This window comes from Onychostoma macrolepis, chromosome 21 (genome assembly GCF_012432095.1).
Source record: "Onychostoma macrolepis isolate SWU-2019 chromosome 21, ASM1243209v1, whole genome shotgun sequence".
NCBI lineage: Eukaryota > Metazoa > Chordata > Actinopteri > Cypriniformes > Cyprinidae > Onychostoma > Onychostoma macrolepis.
This window is the reverse complement of record NC_081175.1, coordinates 21,993,740-22,009,253: the sequence shown is the minus strand read 5'-3', so window position 1 is coordinate 22,009,253 and position 15,514 is coordinate 21,993,740. Positions and strand designations below refer to the sequence as shown.

Genomic DNA, 15,514 nt, shown 5'->3' with positions numbered 1-15,514 from the left:
GATGAATGGATTATGCAAGTTTTGTGCAGACATTACACATATTGTTTTAGCAGTTTGAATGAATTTACATTAATTTTCCAGTCATTCATGGTTAACTGGACTCCAAACTTTGTTATTATTATTTAAAAATAATAATTTCACAGACAAGACATTCACAAAGTGTAATAAAAAACAACAATCTATAGAAATTAATATGATTTTGTTCATTTGCATGACTTTCCATGCCTGGAAAGCACAGCTTTAAAAATATAATATTTCCAGGTTTTCCATGACCGTGGGAACCCTCAGAAAAAAGATATGAAGTTGTCATTGGGGTGGCACCCTTTAACATTATGAAGCCTACACTTTTGGTACTAATATGTAGCATTTACGGATACACAAGGTACAAAGATGTACCTTTTGCCACTGTTTTCCTTGATAGTGTAGCATATTTGTATAATAATTCTATTCTGAAATATATTTTCAAAAGAAACAGTAAATTATATCTTACCTGGAACCTTGATGTCTGAGGAACATTGGCTTTTTGTAGTGAAGCATCACCTCTCTACAAAGAAATTAAGACCGACACAAAGAAAAGTGACTTAGCACCCTGTCAAAATTTACAATAACCTGAGGGTTCAACATGTTACTACGCCCAAAGTTATGGCTAAACAGTCTATCTGAGGAATATAACACTACAAATCTGAGTAAAAAGCATTAACGCAACCATTCTTGAGAAAATACTCTATTTTTGACATTTAACTAGACTCCATTTCAGTCATTTCTCGTTGACTTTCGAACATAACTTATTACATTATTATTTTAGGTTGACACTTTGATGTTCCGCAGTGCATAAGCCATATGACATTCTTTGAATTCTCTTACCTTCTCTCGGATTTTACAATTGCAAAGCGACTCAAGTTTCCGGCACAACACTTGAGGAAACTTTACATGCAAACGCATTCAAACCCAATTTCACTAGGCTACACTAAATGCGACAACGCCCAACTTCTAATATTAAACTACTGTTTTTTTTTCTTTTCTTAAATAACTGCGCCTGTGTGTGCAAAGTACAAAGATCAGCTTAATCCTGAAGTGTTTACATTTGTCAGCTCTATAAAAATACCCTCCTTTGATCACTACGACTTGTTTTATATTGTAAGTTAATATTTTTCTGTGCTGTTCAAATCATGGCACGGATCTACTTACGGTGTTTGACCAATACGCAGCGTACGCCATGGCGGAGGAAGAATCGTTTGAAGGCTAGAGAGTTTGCTAGACTGACTTCCTCAAGTTCTGTTCGCCAGCTTCTTTCATTCAAGTGAGGTGCGCTGCTGTCTCGTTCTCAGATAAAGCCACTCCCGTGAGCCTGGGTACCAGAACACTACCAATAATTGCAGCAAATAAATGATTGGGGCTGTATATCTTGGTTTCAAGATGTGGTGTCTCTTTTGCATTTCGATGCAATGTGAAAGTTGCTGCTTAATTTGCATTGCGCATTATAAAAAGTCCTTGTTTTTCCACCCAAGCATTCCTTTGTAGTTATTGCCCAACACTGTGGTTACAGGATATTTCGGTTTCTTGCAACGAAAACATACTCAGAAAGTCTAACACTTATTTGTAGTGGCATGTCTTAAAGCTTCATGAGAATCTAGATCAAATTATTCCTGTAACTTTTTAAAAACAGTCTCTATTAAACCATGCAATGTTTTGTTAACAACAGACCTTATATTTTACCCTTAAATGAACATTTCCAATGGAACAAGACGCAGAAAATTAAATTTTTTCTTCCAGGTTTTAGGACTTCGAACTGAACCGCTCTTAGGCCTATTTTGAGTCAGACATGTTGAATAAATTGCGTTTAAATTGCTACAAAGCCGCGCACATGCGGGAAAAAACATCGTACCCACGAATTAATAGCTAATTCGTTTCCACGATTTATTATTGTATCGTGGAAAGGAATTTGTGGCCACGACATCTTCCCCACCCATACCCACACCCACCCCCACCCATACCCATCCCCATCCCCATACCCATGTCTTGTCAAATCGTGCATCGTAAGTTCAAAATTAAATAACTGTTTCGAATGATTCACATGTGTTTAGATTCACTACAAAGAACCTGTTCATAAGAGTCATTCATTCTGAAATCGGACCGTACAATGGTCAAGCTGTAGGCTGTGTTTTGATTCACTGATAAAATTTTTTTAAAACGACTCATTTGAATCATTCGTTTGAGAATCAAATTTCACTGGTTGCGCATATGATTTGATTTGCCAAAGAGAACCGGCTCCTAAGAGTCTATAGGTGTGTTCGACTTGAAGCTGCGCAACGCAGAATGATCAAAGTACCGCGAGAGCGATTCGAAAGCTTAAGGATCCATCTGCTCTCTTATCTCTCTCGCGGTACTTTGATGTCATACACTGATCATTCTGCGCAGCGCCGCTTCAAGTCGAACGCGCCTAATCTTTACTAGTCGCGCTGTATACTTTGATTCACTCAAAAGAACCGGATCATAAGAGTCATTCGTTCAGGAATCGAGCTTTGCTGATTGCTGTAGTTTTCACTGTATATTCAGTAAGAAAAAAGTTCAGGAAACACTGTCAAAGTTCGCACGTAGGCTACTCAAGTTGCTCAGTTGTTGGTGAATGCACCCTTGGTAAAAAGGAATCGGTTCAAAATAATAACAGTTCCCAACCTTAATCAAAAGGCTATGATAACCAGTGTTATAAGGAATACTACAAGGTAGTGTAAATTGCATGTGGAAAAAACATACCTCCTTGTTGTTTTTCTTACGACCATGACTTCTCTTTCTGTGCGGCATGTCTGAGGAATAAGATCACGGGCTTTAAACACAACACAGCTTTGCTTTCACCAGAGGTGGGTTTGTGACACAGTATTTGCTCCTCCTGCGAACTGTGAAGAATCAATCTGTGCCAGAGGCTTTGTGGAGGTTTGAGGTAAATCAAACCGTGTGTGCAACTTGCAGTGTCAGTATGAATTTGTGTTTGTTTTGAGGCTATATTTGTGTGTGTGTGTGTGTGTGTGTGTGCGCGCATGCACGTTCCTTGTTCAAACAGTGTCTAACTTTCTTGGGACTTACTTTTGGCTTTCTTGAATGTACAAATCAAGATGTTTTTATTATTTTATTTATCGTTTGCATGTGCATTTTCTGATTAAGCAAACAGTGCCACACCCCCTCAAACGCTTCCTTTATCTTCTCCTCCCTGTCTTAAAGGAATAGTTCCTCACATTTTCTTCCGTGGAAAACAAAGGAGAAATTCTGAAGAAATGCACACCATGTGTTTAAAATTAATGGGAACTATAAGGCTTTCAAGTTTCAGAAATGATGCAAACGTTTTCTCTTATCTTCTGAAAGCTAGCTCAAATGAGTTTGGAATGAAATGACATAATTGGACCGTTTTCTTTGTAGGCTGTCTGTCTCTTTCTGGTTATTGTTTTCCACCAGACATACACAAGAAAAAAAAGAGAAGCCCAGCCATTATCCCCTCCTGTGTGAAATAGGCTCTGTGTTTTCACCAGAAGCAACAGATATAGCAGGAAATGCTCTTGAAAGATCTCCTGCCAGCATTCTTGAGCTCAAGCTGGAGATATTATATGCCCGGATCTTGCTCAGAGAAAGCTGCTGGTGAGTCACACAGGTGTGACACAATTTTTCTCTTGTTCTTCACTTAAAATGATTTCCCCTCAGTTCACTTCCTGCGACAAGATGATTGATTCATGCTGCATTTTAATCTTCTTTGCCTGTATTAAACCCAATATATACTTCGGTTTTGGCAGTGTAGAAACAGATTTTTAGTCAAAGCTGTCTGCCAGTAAACTGTGTAGTGAAACTATTTAGATAAACTGAAGATAATGGCAATAAATATCTTTCTTATTTATGAGTTAAAGTTCCCCTATTATGGGTTATGAAAGGTTCATATTTTGGTTTTGGGAGTCCCCAATAACAGGCTGACATGCAAGGTCAAAAAAGACTTTCATTGTTTTATAATATGCATTTATTTTTACCTTACTTGCTCAACGATTCATTTTTCAGTTACACACTGCATGAAACAAAAATCCATAATGGGGCACTTTAAATGAAATATCAATGGTTTGTTTGTTATGGTAATTCATCTACTATAATAAATAGTTTTTTTTTTTTTTTCACATGCAGACTACTGTTGCATTTTTGTTCAATACTACCCTCTGTTGGCAGATTTTTTTTTTTTTTTTTTTTTACTGACCCTATTAAAAATGAGTGCTATTAATATGCTGGTTGATTTTATTTTATTATTTATTTGTTTGCAATACCCCACTATGATGAGCATAATGACCACCAGAATATAGTTGCTGCAATTATTGTTACCATTGCATTTTTCCCCAAAACATACATGCATGCATACATACATACATTTATTTATTTTTCACGGTTGTCAAAAAGTTACCACAGTTTTATCATTTAATAACTATAGCTAATGTCTAATTAAAAAATTGCTTGCAAGTATTTACTACTAGATCATTTTGTTTCAGATGGACCTTTATAAAATAGGTGTATAATTGTCTAAGAATATGATTAGAGAAACATGTTACCCATAATTAAATACATACTGTGTTGGTGATTTAAGCCATATTAAACAACTCATTGCCATAAAATTCCAGCAGGTGGCGAGATTACCATATTTCTCAGTTCTTTTTCTACATTGCAAATTGATGTAATAAATTAGATCCTATTATCATTTACTGTTTATATTATTCATTGTATTTGTCAAAAAACTAAATAATAAAATAAAAAATAATAAAAAAAAAATTAATCCAAAATAAAAAAATCGAAGTTGTCTCCTTATATATTATGCCTGATTTAGATTATATTTGTATAACAAAATAGTACAATAATTGTGCACAAAAATATTGTTCATTTCTATTAAAGAGACCATTTAACCATGTGTCTAATGATTTAATATTGTGTGCATGAGGCAGGTCGTGTCATGATGAAGTAATGGCCACTTCTGCCACCTTTTTATTTACATCATCGCTCTATTGGTTTCCATTTCCCAGCAATCTATAATGTAATCAGTAATGGCAGCAGCCAGGAAGGCAGTGTGACTCATTCTTCACAGAGCACCCTGAGGAGAAGTGAAGCCCCATCCACACTAAAACCTGCCATACCGGTAACATCCTGAGTGGAGCCCTCGTGTTTGCAGCAACCTCTAAACGTTTGATAATTACAGCCACCCTGTGACAGTGATAACATTCAACCACACAAAGGCACTAGCGGCCAAGGCTTTGCTGTCCGTTTGGATGAGTGTGTGTCTTTATCTGTGTGGGGATGAAGGTCCTCCACCTCAGATAAGACAGAAGGGACACAATCATTTAAAGGGGGCTGTTGGCTCGACTCTTTTTAATTCATTCAGTTCTCAAGGCACCACTGTAGTATCTATTGACCTGTAGTTCATGAAATCAACTGTTTGTTTTGTGTCCACGCCAGTGGCTGGGAGTATTGATTTACTAAAACCAATTAAATGAACAAGTGAACTTTCATTCTGCAGTCTTACCAGAAACAATTACGTGACTTATGCTATTTATTTTATTGAAATGACAATGAATGTTGAGCTGATTTATCTTACATATGTTGTCAAACTGAGTGACAAATTTGCAGTGTTACAGTTAAAAAAATGTTTTGTTAATTAAAAAAAAAAGCTTATATATATATATATATATATATAGACAGTGAGGAAAATAAGTATTTGAACACCCTGCTATTTTGCAAGTTCTCCCACTTAGAAATCATGGAGGGGTCTGAAATTGTCATCGTAGGTGCATGTCCACTGTGAGAGACATAATCTAAAAAATAAAATCCAGAAATCACAATGTATGATTTTTTAACTATTTATTTGTATGATACACCTCCACTCCATTTATTATCCTAAATTAGATGCACCTGTTTGAGGTCGTTAGCTGCATAAAGACACCTGTCCACCCCATACAATCAGTAAGAATCCAACTACTAACATGGCCAAGACCAAAGAGCTGTCCAAAGACACTAGAGACAAAATTGTACACCTCCACAAGGCTGGAAAGGGCTACGGGAAATTGCCAAGCAGCTTGGTGAAAAAGGTCCACTGTTGGAGCAATCATTAGAAAATGGAAGAAGCTAAACATGACTGTCAATCTCCTCGGACTGGGGCTCCATGCAAGATCTCACCTCGTGGGGTCTCAATGATCCTAAGAAAGGTGAGAAATCAGCCCAGAACTACACGGGAGGAGCTGGTCAATGACCTGAAAAGAGCTGGGACCACCGCTTCCAAGGTTACTGTTGGTAATACACTAAGACGTCATGGTTTGAAATCATGCATGGCACGGAAGGTTCCCCTGCTTAAACCAGCACATGTCCAGGCCCGACTTAAGTTTGCTAATGACCATTTGGATGATCCAGAGGAGTCATGGGAGAAAGTCATGTGGTCAGATGAGACCAAAATATAACTTTTGGTCATAATTCCACTAAACGTGTTTGGAGGAAGAAGAATGATGAGTACCATCCCAAGAACACCATCCCTACTGTGAAGCATGGGGTGGTAGCATCATCTTTGGGGTGTTTTTCTGCACATGGGACAGGGCGACTGCACTGTATTAAGGAGAGGATGACCGGGGCCATGTATTGCGAGATTTTGGGGAACAACCTCCTTCCCTCAGTTAGAGCATTGAAGATGGGTCGAGGCTGGGTCTTCCAACATGACAATGACCCAAAGCACACAGCCAGGATAACCAAGGAGTGGCTCTGTAAGAAGCATATCAAGGTTCTGGCGTGGCCTAGCCAGTCTCAGACCTAAACCCAATAGAGAATCTTTGGAGGAGCTCAAACTCCGTGTTTCTCAGCGACAGGCCAGAAACCTGACTGATCTAGAGAAGATCTGTGTGGAGGTGGGCCAAAATCCCTCCTGCAGTGTGTGCAAACCTGGTGAAAACTACAGGAAACGTTTGACCTCTGTAATTGCAAACAAAGGCTACTGTACCAAATATTAACATTGATTTTCTCAGGTGTTCAAATACTTATTTGCAGCTGTATCATACAAATAAATAGTTAAAAAATCATACATTGTGATTTCTGAATTTATTTATTTTTTTAGATTATGTCTCTCACAGTGGACATGCACCTACGATGACAATTTCAGACCCCTCCATGATTTCTAAGTGGGAGAACTTGCAAAATAGCAGGGTGTTCAAGTACTTATTTTCCTCACTGTATATATTAGTGCTGTCAATCGATTAAAAATTTTAATCACAGTCGTAGATTGTGATTAATCATGATTAATCACAAATTTAAAATACTAGGATTTACCTGTAAATGTGTTGAAATAAAAATGCATGACAAACTAATTTAAGGAAACAGAACCTTTCACACTTCAGCCAGGTATGAGACATAATCCTTATTATTCTTTTATCATTATTCTTTTGTTTTTATTCAGCCATTATCAGCCTTAAACTGGCAATAAAACGTTTACCAAGCCACATCACTTCAATCCCAGTATATATTTACCAAACTATTATCAAAAGTATTTCTAAATAATTACAACAAAACATTTTCTTGCGACCTTACGTAAAGTATTATGACAAAATGCATTATGAAGAAGAATTGGACCTGTTCTGCAGCTGCATTAGAGCTAACATTAGCATCATGCTACATAAGACAATTTATGAGATTAATAGTACACTTTTACTCAGAACTCACTTCAAACCGCCATCGAGTGTTTGTAATAACTTCCTTTTGCGATCACATGCGGAATTTGGTCGTTTACTGTTGTTAAAATATGCTATTTATAGCCTTTTATATCGCTGCACAAATTAGCATTTCAGATGTACACATTCAACTAAAGAAAGTCACATACAAATATCGTAATCGTGTGTTTATTATCTTATATAATCTATATCGCTGTTGTCATGTTTATTTCTGCTGTGTAAAAGCCTTAACGTATGCTCTGCTGAAACTCACGTTGTTTGTGATGTTACAACCGCCTCTCTGTTCTTACTTTGCCAGGGATACATTACAATTATAATACACATTAGTAAAAGGATCTATTTGAACCGCAAAAAAAACCCCACAACCCACGGCTCTGTAATTTTTCCCGCGACTGTATTTTAAAATTTGATGAGTAAAATTACTAAAACTACAACTGAAATAAAAAAATAAGCTAAACAAAAATTTATAGAAAAAAATTAAATGAAACAAGGCAAATACAAATGACTGAAATGTAAACTAAAGAAATACAAGAAAAAATATAAAAATAAAAACTAACTAAAAATATGAATAAATATATAATAGTACATAAATTACGCTATAATAACTTTGCAAATTCATTGGGGTATGGAAACCTGAAAATGTTAACATCTAAATGAACTATTTAGATTTTTTTTATTGGTTAAATCGGGTAACAATTGATAAAAATAAATAAATAAATAAAATAAACTTTTTTTTTTTTTTTTTTTTACAGTGTAGGGATTTTTTTACTGGTATTTTAAGGCCATTACCCTGAAGTGTAATGGATGTTAAATAATTAATGCCATGTTTTAGGGGGTTGTATTTAGGGTTCACTGGATGTGACAAAAGAAACTATGGTTGTCAGGAAGAACTCAAATGATCTTACAATTAAGATTCATCATTGTGGTGTAAGTGAGTCTGGGGGTTACAGGAAAAACAGGAATAACTCATGAAACTTTACCATCATTTGAATCAGCTTTCCTGATTTTGTTTTGCTGTAGAATATTGACGGGGCCTCTGTCATTACAGCATTCAGCAAATATGAAAACAAAGGAAAGGAAAACATTCAATCATCTTTTCCTTCCTGAAAGAAATACAGATTTCACAAAAGTTTAAGGTCAAACTAAAGATCTCCAAAGTTTTTTTGTACTTATACAAGGAAGGTTTAATTGACTTTCAGGTAAAACCCAACTAAGCTACAAGCAGTTTATATTACTGAAAATATGTTTGCACTATCGTTTGCAAAATAGGTTATGGAGAGTTTATGTTAAATCAGTTTATTTTATTCTGACATGCTCACGGGAAGAGTGCCACTTTCCTCTCTCCTTGTTGTGAAAGGTCATGCACGACGTTGAGAGATGTGACGGGCTCACGGATGTCACTGTTCTCGGCTCCAGGAGCAATTAGCCTTTAGGTTAACGCATCTGTGTGATGGTTTAAGCTATAGAGATATCTCAGATGTTCAGCTGACCTTCTGTCAGCATAGCAGATAAGAAGAACCGGGAAAAACTAGTCTAAAGCACTATTTCATTTTCAGAAGAACTGATGTTTTGATGGCTTTGTACAGTGTTTCCATAGAAGAACCAAATTTGGTTCCTCAAAGAACCTGTCAGTGAACCATTTTTAAGAAAACCATTTTTCTTAGAGTAAAGAACATTTTAAAAATCAAAAAAAAAAAATTACATTTTTTTGTTTTTTCCACTATATGAACCCTTTTTTGAATGGATGGAAGTAGAGGTTCTTCAAGGAACTGTAATGCCAATAATGAACCTTTATTTTTAAGAGTGTATCAGTGCTTGTTTTGACCGTTGCAACAGTTTGGTTCTTAAAAGTTAATCTGTTTCAAAACGTTTTGGTCCATTTCTTAAATTTTTGTGCACGGCTTATGATGCAGTGATCTACCTGGCAATGTTTTAACCCTAGCAACTGCATAGCAACATGCTAAAAACTTAAAACACCTTAGCAACTGCAATTTTCTAGTATTGTGGTAGCGATTTTTATTTTATTTTTTTTTAAATGTTAAAATTTAACATAAAAATATAGTTTAAAACGTAAAAATGATACAATGAAAAAAATGTAAGATAAAGAATATAAAATATAAATATAAATTTTAATTAAAAAAATAAACTGCTGAATTGTTTTGGACTGTAAAATAACTGTAAAATGTGATCTGAAAATATTTTCTATTTTTGTCATTAACATAAACTATATAAAAACTAAAATATATTTATAAAATTTTTAAATATAATAAAATGTATATAATATTACATATGTTTATATATCTATGTCTGTCTATCTATATACTGTGTGTGTGTGTGTGTGTGTGAATATACAGTATGTATATATATATATGTGTATATATATATATATATATATATATATATATATATATATACACACACACTCACACACATATATACTGTATAAATGTGACTGATTATTCAGCACTATTTTGTAAGTTTGCCATTCTTATATTCTTTACATGCATGCACATGAACATTGCATGTTCCTTTTAATTGGCTACCTTTGGTCATTATTTGCCATAGAAACAAGCCGTTCTACTCAACCTTAGGGAGCCCTGTGCCTTTGAGAGCTGTCGGCTATCTCTCGCTCTGCCTGTATAGAAACTTCCAGGCTACTAAACAGAAACGTAATTACTGGCACAGGCCACACCAGGCTATTACAGATGTATCAACAATGGAGGGTATCATGAAGCTCTGTTTTTCAGGATGTTGACTCACTGTGCTTTATGGGAAAAGCATTAGCACTCTTACGTACAGATGATAAAGACTGAAGTCCATATCGGCAATTGACAAGTTGATCATTTGTCCTGGGGCTTGTGAATGGACTATAGGCCTAAAATTTGCAGTTTGTTTCCTTCGTGTTTTATGCAAAGCTTATATCCAGTGTTGTGCGATAAATCCGGCCGCTGGTCATTGTTGCATGGTTATATGATCAGATTAATTTCCTCCAATATTTGTGTCACTGATATGACACTGAGCACTGACAGCAAGATAGAGGAGGAAGAGAGATAGCGAAGGAGAGAAAGGTTTCCATGACAACTACACATCCTTGACAAATGACACGGTTTGAGGACAAGAGTAGGCGATAAGAAAAGAATGTGTGCGTATGCATGTGAGGCAGAAAGAAAGAGAGCGAAGATTAGTATACCTGGTCTGAGTCAGAACAACATTGACTCAGACGACTGCTGGCAAGAACTGCTATTTTATAAGCCATTTAGTACATAGCCTGCCCTACATCAATGTATTTAAAATAATAGAAATAATAATAAAAACTACTACTAATAATAAACAGTTGAATTTTTTGAAGAAATGTGAGTGAGTCTGGCTGTGCAAAAGTCATTGCCATCATGATGCTTGGGGTTTAGGGTTTTATTGTTAGGGTGTTCTACGTGATTTCTATGTGATTTCTTTGAAAGAGCCCACCCTCAAGGATATTAGTATATTTTCATCCTTAGATAAAGCTAGTGCTCTTTCATGGCAAATCTATTGGACCTTTTTGCTCATTTTATCATCACAGATATGGCAAAGAGACGTCGTCGATTCAGTTCGTTCTCTGGGGCAGCTAGGTGAATCGTGAGTTTAATTTGCTTTGAAAATGAATAACATAGGCCTACTTGTCATCACCAAACTAAAATCATTCATTTCTGTACTACAAACTGTGCGAAACGAGGATTCAGACCAGAAAGAAAAGAACCGACTCAAAAGAGCTATTCCCAAATCATGCATTGATTGTTTTGAGAAAGCTGACAGTATGCGACAAGGGAATGAATGGCTCTTTTGAGTCGGTTCTTTCCAGTCAGAATAATCATTTACAGTACACAGTAATTTGTACAGTACCACAGACTGTACAAATGAATTCCAGAAAAGTGCATTGCTTGTTCTGGTTCTAACTAGGTAATGTGAGACTCAGGAATAAATGGCTCTTTAGAGTCGGATCTTGTCTTTCTGGTTCAGTTGAATGATTTTTACTTTTCTGTTTTCACTTTTATATTAAAGTTTTAGTAGAATGTTGTTATTTTATTATTTAGAGTATGTTTATATAGTTTTTATTAATATTTATTAATTTAGTTTTAGTTTTAGTCATTATAGTACTTCAAGTTAAACTAAATAAGTTTAAGCTTTTTTTTTTTTTTTTTAATTTCAGTTGACGTATATTGTATTTCAATTAACATAAGTGTTTTTTTTTTTACAGTTTTAGTTATAGTTCTTGCTCCAAAAAGCCATTCATTCCAGCACACTGTCCGCTGAGAATCAGAAAGCTTTAAATACAAAATTTTTACCAACCTGTTCATATCTTTGAGTAGTTTATAACTCATTGAGCAACACTGATTTTCCCTACTGTGATTACTGAGACTGATTGCCATAAGACCTTATCAAAAGATGATTACTAATAGGCCAAGCAGATTGCAAAATCCATCGCTTTTTCGCTCTAGATGTCAATTAATTTTAAACTTAATTCGTCCGCAGTAGTTTAAACACTCACACGCACTGTTTACACAGCCACCATGGCCTTCCATGACGTCTACTGGCTTGATTCAGAGTGTCCATTGCTCCATCAGACCTTCGTTTCCTGTTGTTTCACACCATCCCCCTTCGCAGGTCATGGTTTTACCCCACTTATTGTTCATAAACCATTACGTGTTACCACGTCTCTTAAAGACAACCCCAGCTGTTACGGTGACAGCTTAGATGAGATGGCAGTAATCAGATGTGAGAGATTATCTCAATTGGCTGATCTGGTTTTTCCACATTTGACATGTTTGTGTGCATGAGAGTGTTTTGTGCATGTTTGATCAGTGAAGCCTTTTAAAGCTTTTTAATTGCACAGTACATTACCAGAAAAAGGAGCGTTTTGCATGACTGAGTACTTCCGATGCTAAGAAAATCCTTCAAGCCTTTGGTTTGTGCAGTGGCAACCCGCCAAAGTTGATCCAGTAAAGACAGCTGCATATTAGCCAAACGTTTTTTTTTTTGTAAAATCTCTTATTTTCTGGCCAACTCTCCAACCCCTTTTTAAAGAATACAAACATGCATCTCATTTATGAACTTTGCTACTTTTCTTCATCTATTTCCAGGTGCAAAGTCTAACGTGTTCTGCTTAATGCAAACAGGTGTTGCTAGGTGGATGTGGATGACTGCAGCTGCTTCAGCAAATTGACTGTTTGCTCGAAAGCCCAACTGATAGGTCTATTCTGAGAAGAGACAGAGGCTGCGTCCCAATTCGCATACTATCCGTCCTAAATAGTATTTGAAAATAGAATTAGTATGTCCTAAATCATAGTATGTTTAAAGAAGTATGCCAAAGATTCCCAGATAGAATTCGATGTGCAAATCGATGCACACTCTAACGGCTAATATTGCCCACAACACATTGTGCTGTGGACGAGTGCTGTGTCCCAATTCGCCTACTTATACTATGCCCTAAAATTATGTACTCTTTTGTGAAGAAAAAGTAGCCTACATAGCCTACTTTTGAGTATGTAGCTAATGACCAAAGTTAATGACCAAACGTATCATTATAAAAGTTCACAATGTTGCTGCAGATGAAATATAACGTGGATAACATTAAATAAATATTTTTTCATCAGGTTAGATATTGATTATTTATCACTCAAATCCCTTTCTCTACCTGTCAGTCGGTCGCGCATATCCGCCATGTTTGTAGTTTTTAACACTTTTTATGCGTGTTTGTAGTTCTAATCGAATCCTCGTCCACAGCGCAATGTGTTGTAGGCAATATTAGCCGTTAGAGTGTGCATCGATCTGCACTTCGAATTCTAACCGAAAGTAGTAGACCATCCGGGAATCTTTGGCATACTTTTTTAAACACACTATGATTTGGGACATACTATTTCTATTTTCGAATACTATTTAGGACGGATAGTATGCGAATTGGGACGCAGCACTGCTGATTTATTTTCATGCAATGTCTAGCTATCTGTTAGCGTTCCCATTCATCTCAATGGCAGTTGCTTGGCTGACACATGGCACCATAATAGCATACACAGTCTCAGGCCCTGATAGTTCAAAAGAAAAAGAGAAGAACATATTTATAAATATTTAAATAAAAAAATGTAATATATTTGTTTGAAATATATTTTACAGAAAGCTATACATTTAACAACATTCATATTTACTACAACTAAATTATCAAAAATAACATAATCATATAAACTATTGCATGTGAACAAGAGAAAAAAAAGAATAGTAAAGTTCAGTTTCCTGTTTGAGAGTGCACCTGGGAAGCTCTTAAGTGCCAGGTATATCTTTGTTATTAAGAGATGACATATATTTAAGTTCCGTTATTCACGGAGTAACAAAAACTGTATAGCAAATTGTAAAAGTTGAGTTATTAGTTGTTGTCTATAAGGAGTAATATTAGGCTATAGGAATAAAACACTAATTACAATAATTTCATTACTATTCCCAACAGACGTTTTTGCTGACATTTGTTTTTTAAGAGATTAAATTTTTTTGTAATATTTTAATTTATAATTTTTTTTTTTTTTTTTTTTTAAAGGTAGATTTGTTAAACTTGCTCCCATTGTTGCATTAAAAAAATATGAACAATTTTTTATTTCAATCGTTAAAGCAAATGATTGTTTTAACCGTGCAATATGAGTCCCAAAGTGTACCCAAACATCTGTTCTGTACGTTTGGTGAGCTGGTACGAAATTGCGCGAAATTGACGGGCTGCTTTACGGCAGCAGCTGTGTTATATTTACTACAGTGAATTCCACTCACTTCAGTGTAGTAGTGGGTTTGCTATTTTAAGATTTAATAAACGTTGAAACTTATTTGGCGCCATGTTGCACCTCGACAGACCCATTGCAACATCACAACCATTTATTCTAGAATCGCTAGTTTGCAATTTGTAAACGCGTCTTCGTTTGGTGAGTCGTGTGCTCGGAACGCGTGAATACTCCACGAGGCCGCGAAAGGTGGAGCCATGTAGGTAAACCCATTGTGTAGGTAAACGGGAAACAGTTTAATAAAATTTACATACATGAACTGTGCACTATTAATAAAGTAAATCCTGTTTGCTCTAAATTCAACTGGCACGAGATGCACCTGGACAACACAGTCCATTCAGAGAGAACAATTAAGAGCAAAAGTGTAGCTCTCGAGTGACCTGCCCAGCTTCATAAACCCCTTAAAACAAATGGACCTGTGCCTCATGCACAATCTCACACAAAACAAAAGACGCTGACATCAAAAGAGACCGGTGTCTGTCTCAGGGTTCTCAAAGAGCACGATTCCAGCCTCTCTCTTTGATAAAAGCACTTATTTTGGCACGACAGTTGCGCCTCGAGCTCATCTAGAGTGGACGCGCTTCGATAGACCGCTCTGTCTGGACCATTGTGACACTGACTGAATAAACTCGTGTGAATATTCATGAGGGCTTATGAGCTGCTCATCACGATCTTCTTAATATTCATACACAGGGCCGTAGCTGGTGGGAATGAGTCTGGACCACAGTATCTAAATCTTCATACTGAATTCATTCACTGCAACGCATGAATGTATGATGTAATGATTACATCATGCTTTAGGCTACATCTTAACATTCCTGTTGATATTATAGGCTACATATTGTCCATTCTATAATGTTTCTTATTTTTTAGATTCATTGTTTTCAAATATTTAATTGTATTTATTTCCATTTTCCTGTTTACAAAAACTGGTTAGCCTATGTGAATTATGAATATTATATATTAAAAAAAAAAAAAACATTAAAATGTAATGCAAATGTGTAC

The 15,514-nt window shown here is 35.9% G+C and overlaps 1 protein-coding gene across 1 annotated transcript in view; it reads right to left on the bottom strand.

Annotated features, from left to right (window-relative positions):
* cast (calpastatin) overlaps positions 1-15,514 on the bottom strand; it is an 82,767-nt gene that overhangs the window by 30,705 nt on the left and 36,548 nt on the right. The window contains 2 exon segments of the mRNA XM_058759050.1: positions 491-544; positions 2,755-2,804. Of these exon segments, the coding sequence (XP_058615033.1) occupies positions 491-544; positions 2,755-2,804 (104 nt within the window).